This window comes from Artibeus jamaicensis, unplaced genomic scaffold, assembly GCF_021234435.1.
Source record: "Artibeus jamaicensis isolate MK-2021 breed Jamaican fruit bat unplaced genomic scaffold, CSHL_Jam_final scaffold_378, whole genome shotgun sequence".
NCBI lineage: Eukaryota > Metazoa > Chordata > Mammalia > Chiroptera > Phyllostomidae > Artibeus > Artibeus jamaicensis.
Window position 1 is genome coordinate 613,182 of NW_026522044.1, and position 17,221 is coordinate 630,402.

General features: G+C 35.8%; 1 protein-coding gene across 1 annotated transcript in view; it reads right to left on the reverse strand.

Moving 5' to 3' along the window:
- Positions 1–550: 550 nt before the first annotated feature.
- The window catches only part of WDR44 (WD repeat domain 44), a 91,154-nt gene continuing 74,483 nt past the window's right edge, over positions 551–17,221 (reverse strand). Inside the window, exons 14-20 of the mRNA XM_037146002.2 lie at positions 12,101–12,223; positions 9,090–9,281; positions 8,784–8,885; positions 8,453–8,568; positions 5,640–5,767; positions 5,119–5,241; positions 551–2,665 (exon numbers count right to left, since the gene is read on the reverse strand). Of these exons, the coding sequence (XP_037001897.2) occupies positions 2,571–2,665; positions 5,119–5,241; positions 5,640–5,767; positions 8,453–8,568; positions 8,784–8,885; positions 9,090–9,281; positions 12,101–12,223 (879 nt within the window). The 3' untranslated portion in view covers positions 551–2,570. The remainder of the gene's footprint in view (positions 2,666–5,118; positions 5,242–5,639; positions 5,768–8,452; positions 8,569–8,783; positions 8,886–9,089; positions 9,282–12,100; positions 12,224–17,221) is intronic.

Here is a 17,221-nt window from a genome sequence, read left to right on the forward strand (position 1 = left end):
TACTGGGGACCTGACCTGCAACCTAGACATGTGCCCTGACTGGGAACTAAACCAGCAACCCTTTGCTTTGCAGTCCGGTGCTCAATCCATCGAGTCACAGCATCCAGGCAGGGCTGGTTTTAAACATTTCCATCTAGCACAGTGGTTCTCAGCCTTCCACAGCAAGTCCTTGGTGAAATTTCCACCAAAAGAGAAATTAAGGTAATATGATTTTTTCAAAAGCTAGGTTTCTTCACTTTAATAGTGTTTGTTCCTTTAAGGTGATAAGATTGTGCTTGACTTTCTTTTTAGTACTAAAATGTTCTCTCTTTTTTGAAGAGGTGAAAGTAGATATTGGCAGTTTAAAAAGTGTCAAGTTGGCAAAAGTCAGGGCCCTATGTAAATCTCTAAAATGCTATTTGTTCATGAAATCTCAATGTCTAGAAATTGCTTCCATACTTTTTTTTTCTGTCTAGGAGGGTACACAAGAGATTCCAGAGAGGCTGTTAGAAATGTAGATTTCTTGAATATAGCTATTGCCTAGGCATCAAGCTTCACACATACACAATTTCTCAGTAAATCTTTATAATTTCAGGTAGGCATTCTCATATTACAGTTAAGAAAATGGAAATTAACATAGGATAGCTTGGCTAAAGAATGTGCTAATAGATGGAACCAAATCCAAGTTTATCTAATTCTAGAATCTGTGTTCTTTCCTAGAATACCACACTACTTACTACAGTGAGTTTCTAACACTTATTTTTGTGAAGAATACTGCTAAGTTTTTCTTTGCATACATCAGGTTGCTACCTTTTCAAATTCATTTTCTGACTTGTTACTTTGCAATGTATTTATAGAGTGGACAGCAAGCATCTAAAAACTAAACTTAGAAGTGTCAGTATTATTCTCTTAAGCTGGCATCCCAACTATCTTTTTGCCTTTTTGTTCAACAAACAACATAAAACCTATCAGGATATAGTCACATGGCAATACCCCAATTATCTGTAGTTGAAAGGACCAGCACCACAACTGACTACAAGTCCTCCTCAGGCAGAAGTCAGTGAAAACTAAGCTGCCTGCAAGATCTATGGGCATCACGGTTCTTTGAAACACTATACCAATCCAGACCTTGAGACTAAGAAACTGACTGGTTAGAAAGCCAATGGTGTAACAACTCCATCTGTCCGGCAGAGTACAGAAGAGTGAGAAGACAGAGATGGGGACAGGGGAGTGAGCAGAGGGCTGAGGAGTATTGCACTGGTGGAAGGAAACAAGTGGCATAAGCTTAACCAAGGCAAATAATACATAATTAACTAGAAAATCCAAATCACTCTGAGACCATGCTGATTAACAAGGACATGATCATGGCTCCCCAGCTTCTTTCTTACATACTGAAAGCAAATGTACAATAGTAAAGAACATATAAGCAGAGAGATAAACTCTCAGTAATGGTCACTTCAGAACCAGAATTAAAATTTCTTTTTTTGTAAAGGTATCTAGCTAATGGATTGTGGAATTTAAAGTCTGGTCTTCTGCTTGCTGAAGATCAAATTATAAAACAAGGCTTTGTTTTTCTTGCATTTCTCAAATTACCAAAGTCATCTGAAAATGAAGTCACATGTTTAACAAGTGTTGGCAACCAACTTTTAATAAACTATTTAATTTTCAGAAACATATGCTAACCATCAACAACATTATCAGGGTGCCATTGCCCCAGATGTTATTTCATTGGTACATTATATCAATATTTGCAAAGACTTTCAAATTCAACAACACAAAACAAAACGGCTTAGTTTTTAAAACTACAATGCTTTAAAAAAATGTAAACAGTTCATTTTTACATTATTGTAAAAAAGAAGACTCACTCCTTAATGTGGCTTAATTTTTTAAGTGAGCAAAGCCTGGTGCTCATGGATAAAGAATGAAAAAAATTCTTTACATAGAAACATTGTGCTCCAGTGTGGCAAAAAAAAATATATATATACACATACAAAGAAAAGAATCTTAAGTCCACAAGTTAGACCACAAGAAAAATCTTGTCCCCAAATTGAGAAATTTATAAAAACCATTTACACATGGTTGTTGACCTATTGAAAACCTATATAACATTTTTAAAACAATAACTCAGTCGAAAGATACCACTTTTTAAAAAAAATGAAATTTTGTGCAAAAGAAATTGTTTAAGCTAGAAACAAGACTCCTTCCCCATTAAGAGGCCAAATGAGCCATTGAAATAATTTAACTTTGTTAAGATTTAGTGCATGTAACCAAAAGGCACACACATGGGATTAATATATTAATATATTTTCATGCAGAAACCTGTGCAAGTTCACAATTATATAACAAAAACACAAATATAACAAAATGTAAAGCCATATGTCTGGCAATGTTACTCTAGCCACATTCCCTTCTAGTCTATCAGTTCAGGGTTTACTAGATCATTAACACTGCCTCTCAAAAAATATATTATATTTGAACATCTTCCAACAAAAATTAAAAAAAAAAGATGTTAGCCTGAAACACTATAATTTTTTTCAGTTCTGATATATAGAGAAACTTACTGATATGTTTATTTTAAATGGCATTTCAAATTAAGATACATTTTTCCTTTTGTTAATAAACACTTTGATTGCTCCAGTGAAGTCAGCAGAGAGAAGAACTTCTGTGTTATCTGTCTTCATAATACCTTAAAATATAAAAAAAAAAATTTAGTTGATCTAAAAGGATTATGAAGCCTGCTGTCACAGTTGTCACATGCCCATGACCTTTGGGGTGGAAGATCCTCTCTCTGCCTCTTCGGTCTCTTTCCTGGCGCGATCCTGTCATCTTTCATCCTCCTCTCTGGGGCTCATTTCCACTTACCTTGTCTTAGCTGGTCTTTCCCTGGCTTGGGTAGATTACAGTCCCTTGGTGCCTGGAGGCCTGGATTTATTCCCAGGCAGCCTAGGCCTCTGAGGCATCTAATGCTTCATTTTATGGCAAGAGGCTAGTGTGTTACTCAGCCCCGGGACTGAAAGTGCTGGCAGGACTGGAGCAGCTGGGCAAGTCTATTGCTAACGGGGTTCTCTAATGAGGTTGACGGCAATATTTATCATACAGTGACATACAGAAACTGCCATGAAATGAAGCACACATGATTGATCAGTGAGCACTGACAGCACCTTTTCTCTCTACGGTCCATATTCAAGAGCTGTGTAACTAGCCACGATGAATGGAAAAAAATCTTACCTCATATTTACCAGTAAAAGCATTTAACAAAATCCAATGTAAACTCAGTGTTATGCATAGGCAAAATCTGTGGATTTGAGGACTGAATAAATAGTAAGGAGGGAAATAATGTAAACTTTAACAGGAAAGTTGTGTAAAGGATGAGTTAGACAAAACTGTTTCACTTAGATTTGCTAAGAACATATCCTAATCCTTAGAAGATTCCTTCCTACCCTTTAGGCATATCTCAAAGAAGTGCTATGCAGGAGAAGCAGCAGCAAAGCTCTTAGGGTTATGAGAGAAAGGCTAGAGAAAAATTAATTCACCTTAAAATAATAATGAAGATGATATGATAATGATAATGTCAACCATATGGCAGGATTTTTTGCGAGGTGCTTGCTGTATGTTATCTTCCATTCTTATTACAACTTTGTAAACTGAGTATTGTCACCATTTAACACAGGAGGAAAATTGGAGCTTACAGTATCAAAGCAGGAATAAAGAGAGGGTGATCAGATATACTTTATGATATCATACCCTGGGCTTAAAATTTTATTCTTAGATTATACCTGGATAGGCACAAAACAGCAAACACAAATTTGAGTATGACCCATTAAAAGTTGTGGTGGCTCTTTTAAATGAAGTTTAAAGAATACAACTTTTCTTTTTTCCTCAAATTGTTTTTAAAAACTACAATTTTCTGTGAAATGTGTAGACTGTTAAAAGATATCACTGGGAAAAAAAGAAAAGGAAAAAAAACCCAAATGACTTAAGTTAGAAGAGAGAAGCTGGATTTGATTCTGAGGGAAAAAAGAAAATGAAAAGAAAGAATTCCAAACAGGCATTTAGTAAAGGTTTAATAATTCTGAGTGGGTTTGTTTTTAGATCCTGTAATTTATGCTACACTGAAGTTCTGCTTTGCTATCAAAATTTTCTTGACAGAAGAAATATTATATTTAGAATAGTGTATAGCATGGATAATACCACAGGGAAATTATTGCAGATTAAATAAAATACAAATACTTGAGAATTTTTAAGCATTCAAATATCTTGAGAAACATTTTTTTATATGCTGTATCTATTTTTGTGGCTTTACAACTCTTTAAAAGGCCAGGTTGTAGTCTCTAAAGTAAGAAAACACATGTAATGAACTATTCTGCAAGTGATTTCAATAATACAAACTTGTTTTTATTAACAAGCAGTCTAGATTTACATGATTTTACTATACGCTCAAGGACTGCCTCTTAATAACTGACACTCAATATTGTATGATGGTTTCTTTTTACTTCCTAATCTGAACATTTTATAGAAGTGGAATTAGTGTTCATTCTCAAAGCATATATTGCAAATGACAAGGAAGTATAGCTTGTAAATAGCTACCTAAGAGAAGCTATACATATGTAGCAAGTAGAGAAAAAACTGCTTTCATTTTGGTTTAACTCATTTTTTTGCCAAATGTTTATTAAGCAGCTACTATACACAGGCAAGTACTGTGCTAGGCAATGGCACTACAACCAATAAGACATATAAAGTCTCTGTTTTCACAGAAATCACAGTCTAGTACAAGGAGCACATAATAAATTTTGTAATATCTGTATGTCTTTGTTTACCTTTCTCCAAGGAGAACAGCTGCCCATTAAAAAAATTAAGAACCTTCAAATTTTTCAGTTTTAATTCCTGGGTGAATTTTATAAAAGTAAAACTTAAGAATATAGTTTCAGGAATCATTTCTATAGTTTGTTATAAAAGTAAAACTTGCAAGAACTATGTTACTGAAGTGTTCAGAAATCAATATCTGACAATCATTATGTTATAAACAAATATAATTCTTCATACTTATGAAAACCATGTAATACTCAATGCTAGGTCAAATAGGCTACTAAGTGTCGACTAGAAAAAAAAAAGTAGGACAAATAAAATATGGGTACCTACCAGAAGACATGGTATCTAAAACTTCAGCATCTTCACTTTCTGGTTTTTCAGATTGCACATCTAAAGACAACATCAAACTTGGGTTTGGAGCAAAGATGGCTGAAGTAACAACTGCATTATGTGCTGGGGAAAAAAATTACTTCAGGATAACAAATAAATTTGATTCTAAACATCAAGACAGTAAAATATTCAAAAAATACAATAGTGTATGTTAACTGCAAAATATCTTTTAAAGCTAACATAAGTGACTAGAACTATTTAAAACCCAAAAATATTTTCTAAAAAAAAACAAAACCAAATACAAGTCCTGAGATCCCATGACTTCTCAAATTTTACACAAGTATAACCTCTTCCTTGGCACAGAAAAATCCGACAAAGTCAAATAAAGAGCAAAAGCAATTATAACTGCCTCTCTGAAATAATGTCCATACAAGTTTGCTTCTAGTACATCTGCACTTGAAATTTATTCACTTTAACTTTATTCGCCTATAAAAAACACACAAAAGTAGGCATTTGCTTACCTTTAATCCCTTCCCAAAAGTCATTACGATCTCTCCTGACTGAAGTAAACTTGCTTAGGTCATGGTAAGTACTCCAAATATAAACATACTTATCTTCTGAGCCACTAACGAGGTAACTAAAATCATGGCTAAATTTGGATAAGAAAAAGGAAAAAAAAAGTTTTTTTAAGGTTTCCTTTTATCAGAGCTTCCTTTTTCTTTTAAGATTTTATTTCTTTATCTTTAGAGGGGAAGGGAAGGAGAGAGGGAGAGAAATATCAATGTATGGTTGCCTCTCGTGTGTTCCCTGCTGGGAACTTGCCTGCAACCCAGGCATGTGCCCTGACTGGGAATCAACCCGTGATCCTTTGGTTCACAGGCCCATGCTCAATCCACTGAGCTATACCAGCCAGGGCCAGAAGCAGAATATTTTACCAATTAAATTACTGGGTAATTACAGTAGCCCACCCCCCTTTTCCACAGGGAATATGTTTGAAGATCCCAAGAATCACAGATAGTACTGAATGCATATACTACGGGAGTCTTACAAGACTATAATGGAGTGGAAAATTTCCTACTGCCCAGTGACACTGTAGCTATTATAATGTCTTAGGGCAATGCATTACTGGTGTTTGTGATGTTGGCATAAACAAACGTACTGCACTCTCTATAAAAGTATGGCACACACAATTATGTACAGAACCTAAAACTTGATACTGATGATAAACAACTATGTCACTGAGCTATCATTTACTATACTTTAGAGTGTAGTCTTTCTACTTATAAAAGGCTCAACTACAAGAGGACTGTGTACTCAGCCTACACAGAGAGATAGTGGTCCAAATAAAAGAACAGATGAAAATTCTAGAAAAAGAGCGAAATGAAATGGAGATAAGCAATCTATCAGATATGGAGTTCAAAACACTGGTTATAAGGATGCTCAAGAAACTCAGTGAGTACATCTACTGCATTAAAAAGATCCAGTCAGATACTAAGGACACACTAATTAAATTAAAGAATAATTTATAAGGAAACAACAGTAGAATGGATGAAGCTGAGGATCAAATCAGTGATTTGGAACATAAGGAAGCAAAAAACAACCAATTAGAACAACAAGAAAAAAAAAAGAATCCAAAAACACAAGGATGTTGTGAGTAGCTTCTGGGACAACTCCAAGCTTTCCAACATTTGCATCACATGGGTGCCAGAAAGAGAAGAGAAAGAGCAAGAAATTAGAAATCTATTTGAAAAAATAATGAAAGAAAACTTCCCTAATTTGGAGAAGGGAACAGACATGCAAGTCCAGGAAGCACAGAGAGTCCCAAACAAGATGGACCCAAAGAGGCCCACTCTGAGACGCATCAGGATTAAAATGCCAAAGGTTAAAGATAGAGAATCTTAAAATCAGCAAGAGAAAAGCAGAGAATTACATACAGGGTGTTCCCATAAGACTGTCAGCTGATTTCTCAGAAGAAACTTTGCAGGCTAGAGGGACTGGCAAGAAATATTCAAAGTAATAAAAAGCAGGGACCTACAGTCAAGGTTGTTCTACCCAGCAAAGCTATCATTTAGAATGGAAGGGCAGATAAAGAGCTTCCCAGACAAGAAAAAACTAAAGGAGTTCATCATCACCAAACCATTATTACTTGAAATGTTAAAAGGGACTTATTTAAGAGAAAGATCAAAACTATGAACAATATAATGCCAATACATATTTATCAACAATTGAATCTAAAACACAAACTAAGCAAAGAAGAACAGAGACAGAATCATGGATATGGAGAGTGTTTTTGATGGTTGCCCAATGGGAGAGGGATGTGGTGATGAATGGGTGAAGAGCTGAGGGGATTAAGAAGTACAAATAGATAGTTACAGAATAGCCATGGGGATGTAAAGTACAGCATAGGAAATGCAGTAGCCAAGGGATTTACATGCATGACCCACTGACATGAAAAATGGTGGGGGGATTGCCTGAGGGAGTAGGGGTGCTGGATGGAGGGGGACAAAGGGGGCAAAATTGGGACAACTGTAATAGCATAATCAGTAAAATATAATTAAAAAATCTTTTTGTAGTGTACATAAAGTATAGATGTGCTGAAGAAAGATATGATTCATGTCCTGGGTGGAACAGCACAATATTTTATCATGCTACCCTTAATGGAATGCAATTTAAAATGTATGAACTGTTTATTTCTAAAATTTTCCATTTAATATTTGGACTATGGTTCACCATATGTAACTGAAACTGAGGAAAGCAAAACTATGGCTAAAGGGGGTTACTGTAGTAGGTAATTACAAAAAACAGGAGAACTGGTAAGAAAAAGACTAAAAGAAAGAGGTTATAAAGGAGAAGAGGCAGGTAATTCGTAATTCAGGAGAGCCTCTAGACCCCTAGTGTTCAAGTATAAATGTAAAGGTGTAAATGTAGGACACTCTACTTCCCAGTGTTAAAATAGTTCATTAGCTTTTTCTTCTCAGAGGATCAAGAGTGTTGAGTGGGCTGAATGGCAAACTGCCTCTAAAAAACCCTACATAAAAGTACAAAAGCACAAATTCTGAAGCTGTGTGTCTTCTAATCCTGGCTCTGCACTGACCAATGTGACTTTGGGCAAATTACTTAATTTTCTGGGCCTTGCTTTCTCCACCTGCAGAATAGGGGCAATTGTATCTGTCATACAGGTGGATAAGTACTGCATGATGATAACCTGAGATGCCAGTTGTAAAACTTCAAAGAAATTAAAAACATCATATAGACACAAGGCCTAGCAGATCAACGGAAAATGGGAGCAGGGGAGAAATGTGATCTCTTTTGGGAATTTCTCATTGCCAGTTACCTGAAACTTGCTTTGATCTGGCTGCTGCTGTTGACATAACCCTTATACTTCATGGAAAGTGACAAATCTCTAAGATCATACAGTCTGATTCTGGAGTCATTCGAGGTTACCAGTATCTAAAAATAAAAACAGAGAAAAATTAAATATATAATCTTTTAATCCAAGTTAAGCTATATTCAAAAAAGGGTGTATACACATACAGAATGCACCTCAAAACTAGAAAAAGTAGTATTCCATAGAAAAGGGACTATATTCTTAGCCAAGATATTAAGAACTAACTTTCAGAAGTCTACACACAGTACTGAGAGAGATGGTTTTGAATACTTAGTACCTTATTTTCTCCTGGTAAAGGCTCAATGCCAGTAATTTTTCTTCCAACCTTGTTGCGTCCTCTGGTAGAGCGGACATGTATTTGCGTGTGATATTTCAAATGCTAAAATGCAATCACAAATTTAACAGATCAGCATTAGAAGGAATATCAATGAGCATTTGATCCAGCTCACAGACATAATATTATTTGCTCCAATTTACAGATAAGGCGGTTAAGGCACAGAGAGGATAAATCAGTTTAATTCAAGACCACAAAAGCGTTTTACTTAGTATTCAATTGTGTAATTTACACAAGATATTCATTTACCTCTGTATCATAGAAAATGCACCTGCCATCATATGTCCCAATCACTGCATATTTGCCATTTTGACAGAAATTTGCAGCTGTGATCAACTTTGTTTGACCATCTACTTCATTCCACAAAGCCACTTTTTTGTCAGGTATGTTCCAAAGGCGGAGCTTTCCATCCAATGACCCGCTTAGAAAATACCTGTCATCCTAAAGGTGTGATGAAAGTTTAGAAAGCTTTCAGTTTACCACATCAAAAAAAAAAACTCATTATAGCAAATCAATACATTAACTCTATCAGAAAAGTTTAAAATATGTAGATCTCATTTAAAAATTACTATTCTTCAAGTAAGCATTACTTTATTCACTAAAAACAACAAGAATTAGAAAACATAATATTACTTTTGTAGAAAGGACATCGTGATCATTTTATCATATCCCTAAGTATGGATGTGAATGGATAATATGCTGAAATGTTAATTATGTAGGAGAAGGGTTCTATGATCAAATACAATAAGTCTGAAAAATTCCGAGTTACAGAAAATGAATCAAGATTCTCAGTCTCAGAAGACAGGTAAAGTAGGTGGCATTTTCCAGCTTATTTAACTATGGGCTTTTTTGGTGGAGAGTTGGTAAAAGGTCAGGGTAGGAACATTTAACAGGGCTAGTACCTTTGAGGAAAATGCTTTGGCAAAGACCAACCTATAATGATACATTTGCCTATAGCCTTTTCTGGGACACATGTTAACAGCTAGGGCAAAAAAGTAATGCCAGTTAGCTTACGGAATCAGTCAATTTTTGGTGCTCTGACACCATGTCAGCAGAGAATTGCTTCACTAATCAAAGTTTCAACCACATTCTCAATTTCATACCAGGTATTTGCATCCAGGGGCAACTTGGCCCCGTAGGGAACATGTAGCAATGTCTAAAGATATTTTTAATGGTCACAACTGGGGGTGGGGTGCTACTGACATCTAAGTGGGTGGAGGCCAGGAATGCTGCTAAACATCCTACAGTGTACAAGACAGCCTTCCCTCCCTGTAAAACAAAGAATTATCCAGCCCGAAATGTCAGCAGTGCCAAGGTTGAAAACCCTTGTTCTAAAATAAAACTAGGCATACCAGTAAGCTGGCCTAATTTTTGGTAACATAAGAATTAAAGATAAAATAATTGGAATGTCAAACTAGAAACAGATTCTCTTCTCTGCTCAAGATTATTCTTCTTACCCATCTTGACGCCTGTCAAAAATAATTTATACAGCTTGGGTATTTTTATGGCTATAGTATAGTAGGCTTGACTCAATGTCTACCAGCAGAAAAGCTGAACAAGTAAAAATAATTCACCTTGGCTTTACTAATTGCAGTTTTATTTACATGCATGTATATATAAATATATCTGTGTATATGTGTGTATCTCCATTTTGCTACTTCTTTTACAACCCTATCTATCTTCCTTTGAGATAACATTTAATGGAGTCATATTTCATAAGAAATTGTCAACATCACTCCATTCTCCCCTAGGGCCTCTTAAAAAAACCACTAGGTCAGTAGAATTTTTAGAAATAGGGCTTTTCGGTTTCCAAAATAAAACCAAAAAATATAGAAAAATTACTGACTAAACAGAAACATTAATAATAATGTACTATATAGATATACCTAATACTTCTCTCTTTCTACTAACACGTCATAGTTAAAACAGAGGTACAGGAAAGGATTTTGTTCACAGCTGCAGAAAGGGGTAAATCCATCCTTTTATTGCAATATTGGTTGACGGGTGGGGGTGCTACTCAGAAAGTCCTGATGGTTAAAAATGGTAGGTATTCACATACATTAAACATTTTTAATTTTGAGAGGTTCTTAACCAAATTTTTTAAGGGTTCAGAATTATTACTGCCTATGTTATAAGCTTGCCCAGGGAAGGAAATTACATTGAGGAAAACAGAAGTCACTCTTCTCTCTTCATCTGGGCAAAAAAGGGAAAGAAATGTGAATATAACGGAAACACTGCATTAAAAGGGTAATGGGTGTTAATCATATAGAGATGAGGATGTGATTGGAAATGTAATCATACATCAATGCAGGAGAGGGAAAGTAATCATACATCAACATGAGTCAGCTTAAGCTCCCCACTTTACTGTAACCTAGCTAGTGAAGCAGAAACAACATGTGACTCCCTTTGCGTATATAGTCGTAAACAATGAAAATTAATTTAGCCTGATGCATTTGATGGCTCTATCCTATATGGGCAGAAGACAGGTCTGCAATTCCATGACAGTAGACTTTTTCTTTTAGTTGAAATCATATAAAATACTTTCTTCCCAGAGGAAAGATACTAAAGGATTTTCTACATTGAAAATAATGCCAATTAAACTACAACTACAACCCCTATAAGACTGGCTCATACACTACCTGATTGATCAGTCAAGCAGATTGACCTATACACTATTCATGGAAGTGCACATCAGTGCACCTGTTCTGGAAAATTATGATGTATCTGATAAGCTAAAGTATACAATTCTCTCTAAAAAAAAGAAAATAAAAAAGAAGTGATATGAAGAATAACAATGCTTCTAGACATTAAATAGGAATTCAGCATTATCTTATAACAAATTATGGACTTTGCTTCTTTCAACCTTTTGGTGTTTGTCTCTTCCCTTCCCAGCCTTCCCACAACTATTCCTGCCTATTATGCTTCCCCTTCTCATTTATCCATTTGCTCACTTCTCTTCTTTCACCATTTCCAATCTCCCATCTTTAACAGGATCCTTTATTTATATCCTGCATTTCTTACTAAAGATTTAGAATGACTTTTCATTGTTATATTCAGAACATAACATTTTCAGTTCTAATAGAGATTAGCAAAATATTTATTTCCTTTCTAATTTTTTAAAGCAAAATGAAAGACTAAATTAAGTTGTTCTAAACTATGAGGCTGTTAATTTTTTTCCTGTAATCCAACTACCCTCCAGAGAAACCTGGTTCCCTCACCTTTCTTATAGTATAACAAAAAATGTATAAATGATTACTTACTCTTGGATGAAAAGCTATAGCAGTGACAAAATCTATATGCTGAAAACAGCAAAGGCATTCTCTTCTGGAAATATGCCATAATCTGACTGTTTTGTCCATTGAAGAAGAAAGCAGAAAGTAGTTCTACAAGAAAATTACCATTGATTATTTTACTACTATGTGGGAAAAAAGCTACACAGCATAAGAAAGTACAAAAGATGAGAAATAGACAAAAAATGTACTTGAAAAATAACTAAATAAAATTTTAAAAAGAAATTAAAAAAAAGAAAGTACAAAAGATTATACCCAATTCACTTGGAAGATCCCAGGTTTTTCAAAAACAATTAAATACCATTATTTCTTAGATTCTAAGACTTTTTCTCATTACCTATTCTGGAATTATACTGGAATTCAGCTCTGAATCTAAGGCAGGTATTCATCTGATTGTCATTTCAGTTATTTTTACATTGACAACACAAGCAAATTTAAACTCACATGGATTCTCTGTCACGTAAAATGCCTTCAAAAATATTACTCTATAATACAGCATGGAAATGAAAAGTTATTGTGCACCTGTCACACTGTAGACAAGAAAATTAGAGAATAGAAATTGTCAAATCCACAAGTGAAATAGAACCAGAGGCATGGAAACAAGGAACAGACTGACAGTGACCAGACGGGGAGGGGGATAATGGTGGAAAGAAGAGGAAGGGACTAGTCAAGGGACATGTATGAATGACCCATGGACATGGAAAACAGGGTGGGGACTGACTGTGGGAGCGGGAAGTGGGTGAGGCAGCAGAGAGCAATGAGGGAAAAATCGGAACAATTGCAACAGAACAATAAATTATTCAATTAAGAAAAAGTAAAAAAACAGAAAAGAAAAAAGAAAAAGAAACCGTCAAACCTCTCAGAATAGACCATAGAATTTTCAAAGCTAGAAAAGGGTAGTATTACTGATTTAGGCATTGTGATGGGGGATCACTCAGGAACCAAACGTCTATCTGTCAAATGCTTCCAGCTGCCCTGGAAGTTGGTTGGAGCATTGTCCCATGCGTGGAAAGGCTGTGGGTGTGATCCCTGGTCAGGGAACTTCTGAGAGGCAACTGATTGATCTCCCCCGCCACAAAAAAAGGCAATGAAAAAATGTCCTCAGCTGAGTATAAAAAAACAGAGCTTCCAGCTGGCAGAAGCTCTTTATTTCTAAACACAATGTATTTAAGGGGAGAACTATGAGTTATATCGAATGTGGAAACCCAAATGAGACCCTAGCATTCTTTGATATGCATAAAAGTGCTCAAGAAACTGAAGTACTGACAACATTTAATGAGTACTTACAATGCTCTGAACATTGTTCTTAGCACACCTCGAGGTAGGTATATTAGCCCCTTTTACAAAAGAGAACACTGAGGCAAAGAGGTTAAATAATTCGTCTGAGACCACACAGCCTGTCAGTGGCAGAGTGGGCAGTGTGGCTCTAGGTATGGGCTCTAATCACTATCCTGTTTCACAGAGTGCTTGAGTAGAAGACACTGTGGAAAACAACCAGATGCTTTGTCATTTCCTTAAAGCAATGAAAGACACCATTACACTTGATCGCTGAGAAGCAATAAAATCTTATATCTAAAAAAGTAGAAAGACTAAGCATAAATATTGATTTGGATATGTAACTGTACTGATACACATATGCTCTTTGGGCTAGTATATAAGGTACCAATTTTACATGGTTTACCTGGTTTTAAATAGATGGTGTATTTGTGATGAAAAAACAGAATTTTGAAAAATAAAATAAACTTGAAAAACAAAAATAGAAAACAAAATCAGAATTTTGAAAGATTTAAAATAACTTTAAAACACCTAATAACAATCATTTTTATTTTCAAGATCTACTTAGTTCCAGACAAGTGCAGTTTACTTTATATTTCCTCTTAAAAACAACCATATAAAAACTAAATCTATGGTCTGTTGTTCATTAAAACTAACTTTATTCAATTCATGCAGTAGTCCATTGCTTGAAGTATATGAAAAAATAGGAAGACATGCCTAGAAATGAAGATGCTGAAGACACGTTAAGATTTATTCTAATATGCCAAGAGATTTCTATTCAATAAATACTTAGTGAATTGGTAAAATTAAATTATTTTATTAAAGTAAGCATAATTTTGGGAGTCAAAGTAATTAGATTCAAATCTAAGTTCTGACCATAACTAGTTTTGTGATCTTGGATGGGCCAGAGGCCCTGTCTTCTAATCTAAAAGATAAAATATTATTTACCTCATATGGTTATTATTGTAACCATATTGTAAGAATTAATGAGGTAATTCTTGTTACCTGGTACAAAATAAGTCTTCAACAAAAAGAAGACCCACTGTAAACACCTATTGTGCTAGATACTGAAAAGAAAAAATAGTAAAATAAGATCTGGTCCCTATTGTCAAGGGGCTTGGAATCTTGCTGCAAACAAGACTTAAGAGTCCCAGCTGGTGTGGTTCAGTGGATTGAGCACAGGCCTGCGAACCCAAGGATCATTGGTTCGATTCTGAGTCAGGGCACATGCCTGGGTTGCAGGTCAGGTTCCCCTGTAGGGGGTGCATGAGAGGCAACCACACATGGATGTTTCTCTCCCCCCCTTCCCTTCTGTCTAAAAATAAATAAATAAATAATTTTAGTAGTTAAGTAAAAAATGAAAGTTTAATCCTTATGTATGCATAGCCTCTTGGTTCTGTTACTCTGGAGAACTATGACTGATACAGTGGTCAGTGGAAAAGTAGTGTCTTCCACTTAGTGTGACATTTCAGAAAAAATACTAGTTTGCTTTAACAAAATAAGATTAGTAGAACAAGAAAAATAAAATACCTAGGAATAAACCTAACCAAGGAGGTAAAAGACCTGTGTACAGAAAACTATACAACACTGAAGAAAGAAATCAAGGAAGACACAAACAAATGGAAACATATACCATGTTCATGGATTGGAAGAATTAACATCATCAAAATGTCCATACTACCCAAAGCAATATAAAGATTCAATGCAATACCTATTAAAGTACCAATGACATACTTCACAGACATAGGACAAACACTTCAACATTCATATGGAACCATAAACGACCCTGAATAGCTGCTGCAATTTTGAGAAAGAAGAGCAAAGTAGGAGGAATCACAGTACCTGATATCAAACTGTAATACAAGGCCACTGTAATCTAAACAGCCTGGTACTGGCATAAGAACAGACACACAGACCAATGGAACAGAATAGAGAGCCCAGAAATAAACTTGAGTCTGTATGGTCAATTAATATTTGACAAAGGGGGCAGTAGCACAAAATGGAGCAAAGATAGCCTCTTCAACAAATGATGTTGGGGGAGCTGGACCGCTACATGCAAAAAAGTGAAACTCGAGCACCAACTTATACCATACACAAAAGTAAATTCAAGGTGGATAAAAGATTTAAATATAAGTTGTGACACCATTAAAATCCTAGAGGAGAACACAGGCAGGAAAATCTCAGATATTCCATGCAGCAATATTTTCACTGATATGTCCCCTAGAGCAAGGGGCATAAAGGAAAGAATAAACAAATAAGATCTCATCAAAATAAAAAGCTACTGCTTGGCTAAAGAAAACAGCATTAAAATGAAAAAAGAACCTACTGTATGGGAAAACATATTTGTCAATGACACCTCGGACAAGTGCTTGATCTCCACAATATATAAAGAACTCACATGATTCCACTTTAAGAAGACAAGCAACTCAATTAAAAAATGGGCAAAGGACTTGAATGGACACTTCCCCAAGGAGGACATACAGAGGGTCCAGAGACATATCAAAAGATGCTCAGTATCGCTAGCCATCAGAGAGATACAAATTAAAACCACAATGAGATACCACTTCACATCAGTGAGAATGGCCATCACAAACAAAGCAACAAACAACAAGTGTTGGTGAGGATGTGGAGAAAAGGGAACCCTAGTGCAGTGTTGGTGGGAATGCAGACTGGTACAGCCACTGTGGAAAACAGTATGGAACTTCCTCAGAAAACTAAAAATGGAACTGCCTTTTGACCCGGCAATTCCACTGCTGAAATTATATCCTAAGAACCTGAAACACCAATTCGAAAGAGCCTATGCACCCCAATGTTCATAGCAGCACAATTTACAATAGCCAAGTGCTGGAAGAAACCCAAGTGCCCATCAGTAAATGAATGGATCAAGAAACTATAGTACATCTACACAATAGAATTCTATGCAGCAGAAAGAAAGAAGGAGCTCCTACCCTTTGCAACAGCATGGATGGAACTGGAGAGCATTATGCTGAGTGAAATAAGCCAGATGGTAAAAGACAAATACCATATGATTTCACCATAAAAAGGAACCTAATCAACAAAACGAAGAGGCAAGCAAAATATAGCCAAAGACACTGAAATTGAGAACAGGATGACAGTGATCAGAAGGGAGAGGGGAGGGGATAATGGGGGAAAAAGGTGAAGGGTTTACATGAACAATTATAAAGGACATATGGGCCCTGGCTGGTACAGTGCAGTTGACTGAGTGTGGGCTGCGAACCAAAGGGTTGGTAGTTCAATTCCCAATCAGGGCACATGCCTGGGTGCAGGCCAGGTCCCCAGTGAGGGCCATATGAAAGGCAACCACACATTGATGTTTCTTTCTCTCTCTTTCTCCTTCCCTTCCGTTCTGTATAAAAACAATAAAATAAAATAAAATCTTAAAAAAAATAAATAAAGGACGTATGGACAACAACAAGGGGTGGAAATGGGGAAGGGAGGTAGGGAGGGCAGGGATGGTGGGGAGGGATGAGAAGAAAAGGCAGAAAACTGTACTTGAACAACAATAACAAATAAAGTAAAATAAAATTAGTGCAAGGCTCCCAAATGTGTGCTTTGCACTAACTGCTCCAGATGAATAAAATGATCAGATTAAGGATTACATTTCTATCTTCTGACAACTCAGTCAGATTTCATGCCAAGTGGAGGAGTACAAAGATACAATTAGGGCTCAGTTGAAAACCAGAGTACAAAGTAAGATCCAAGTTTCTTTCAGGTTAGAGAAAGTCATGACTGATGTGCTATGAAAAGCACCTAGACATCTAAATAAGCATGACGGGAACAGCAATTCATAAATTG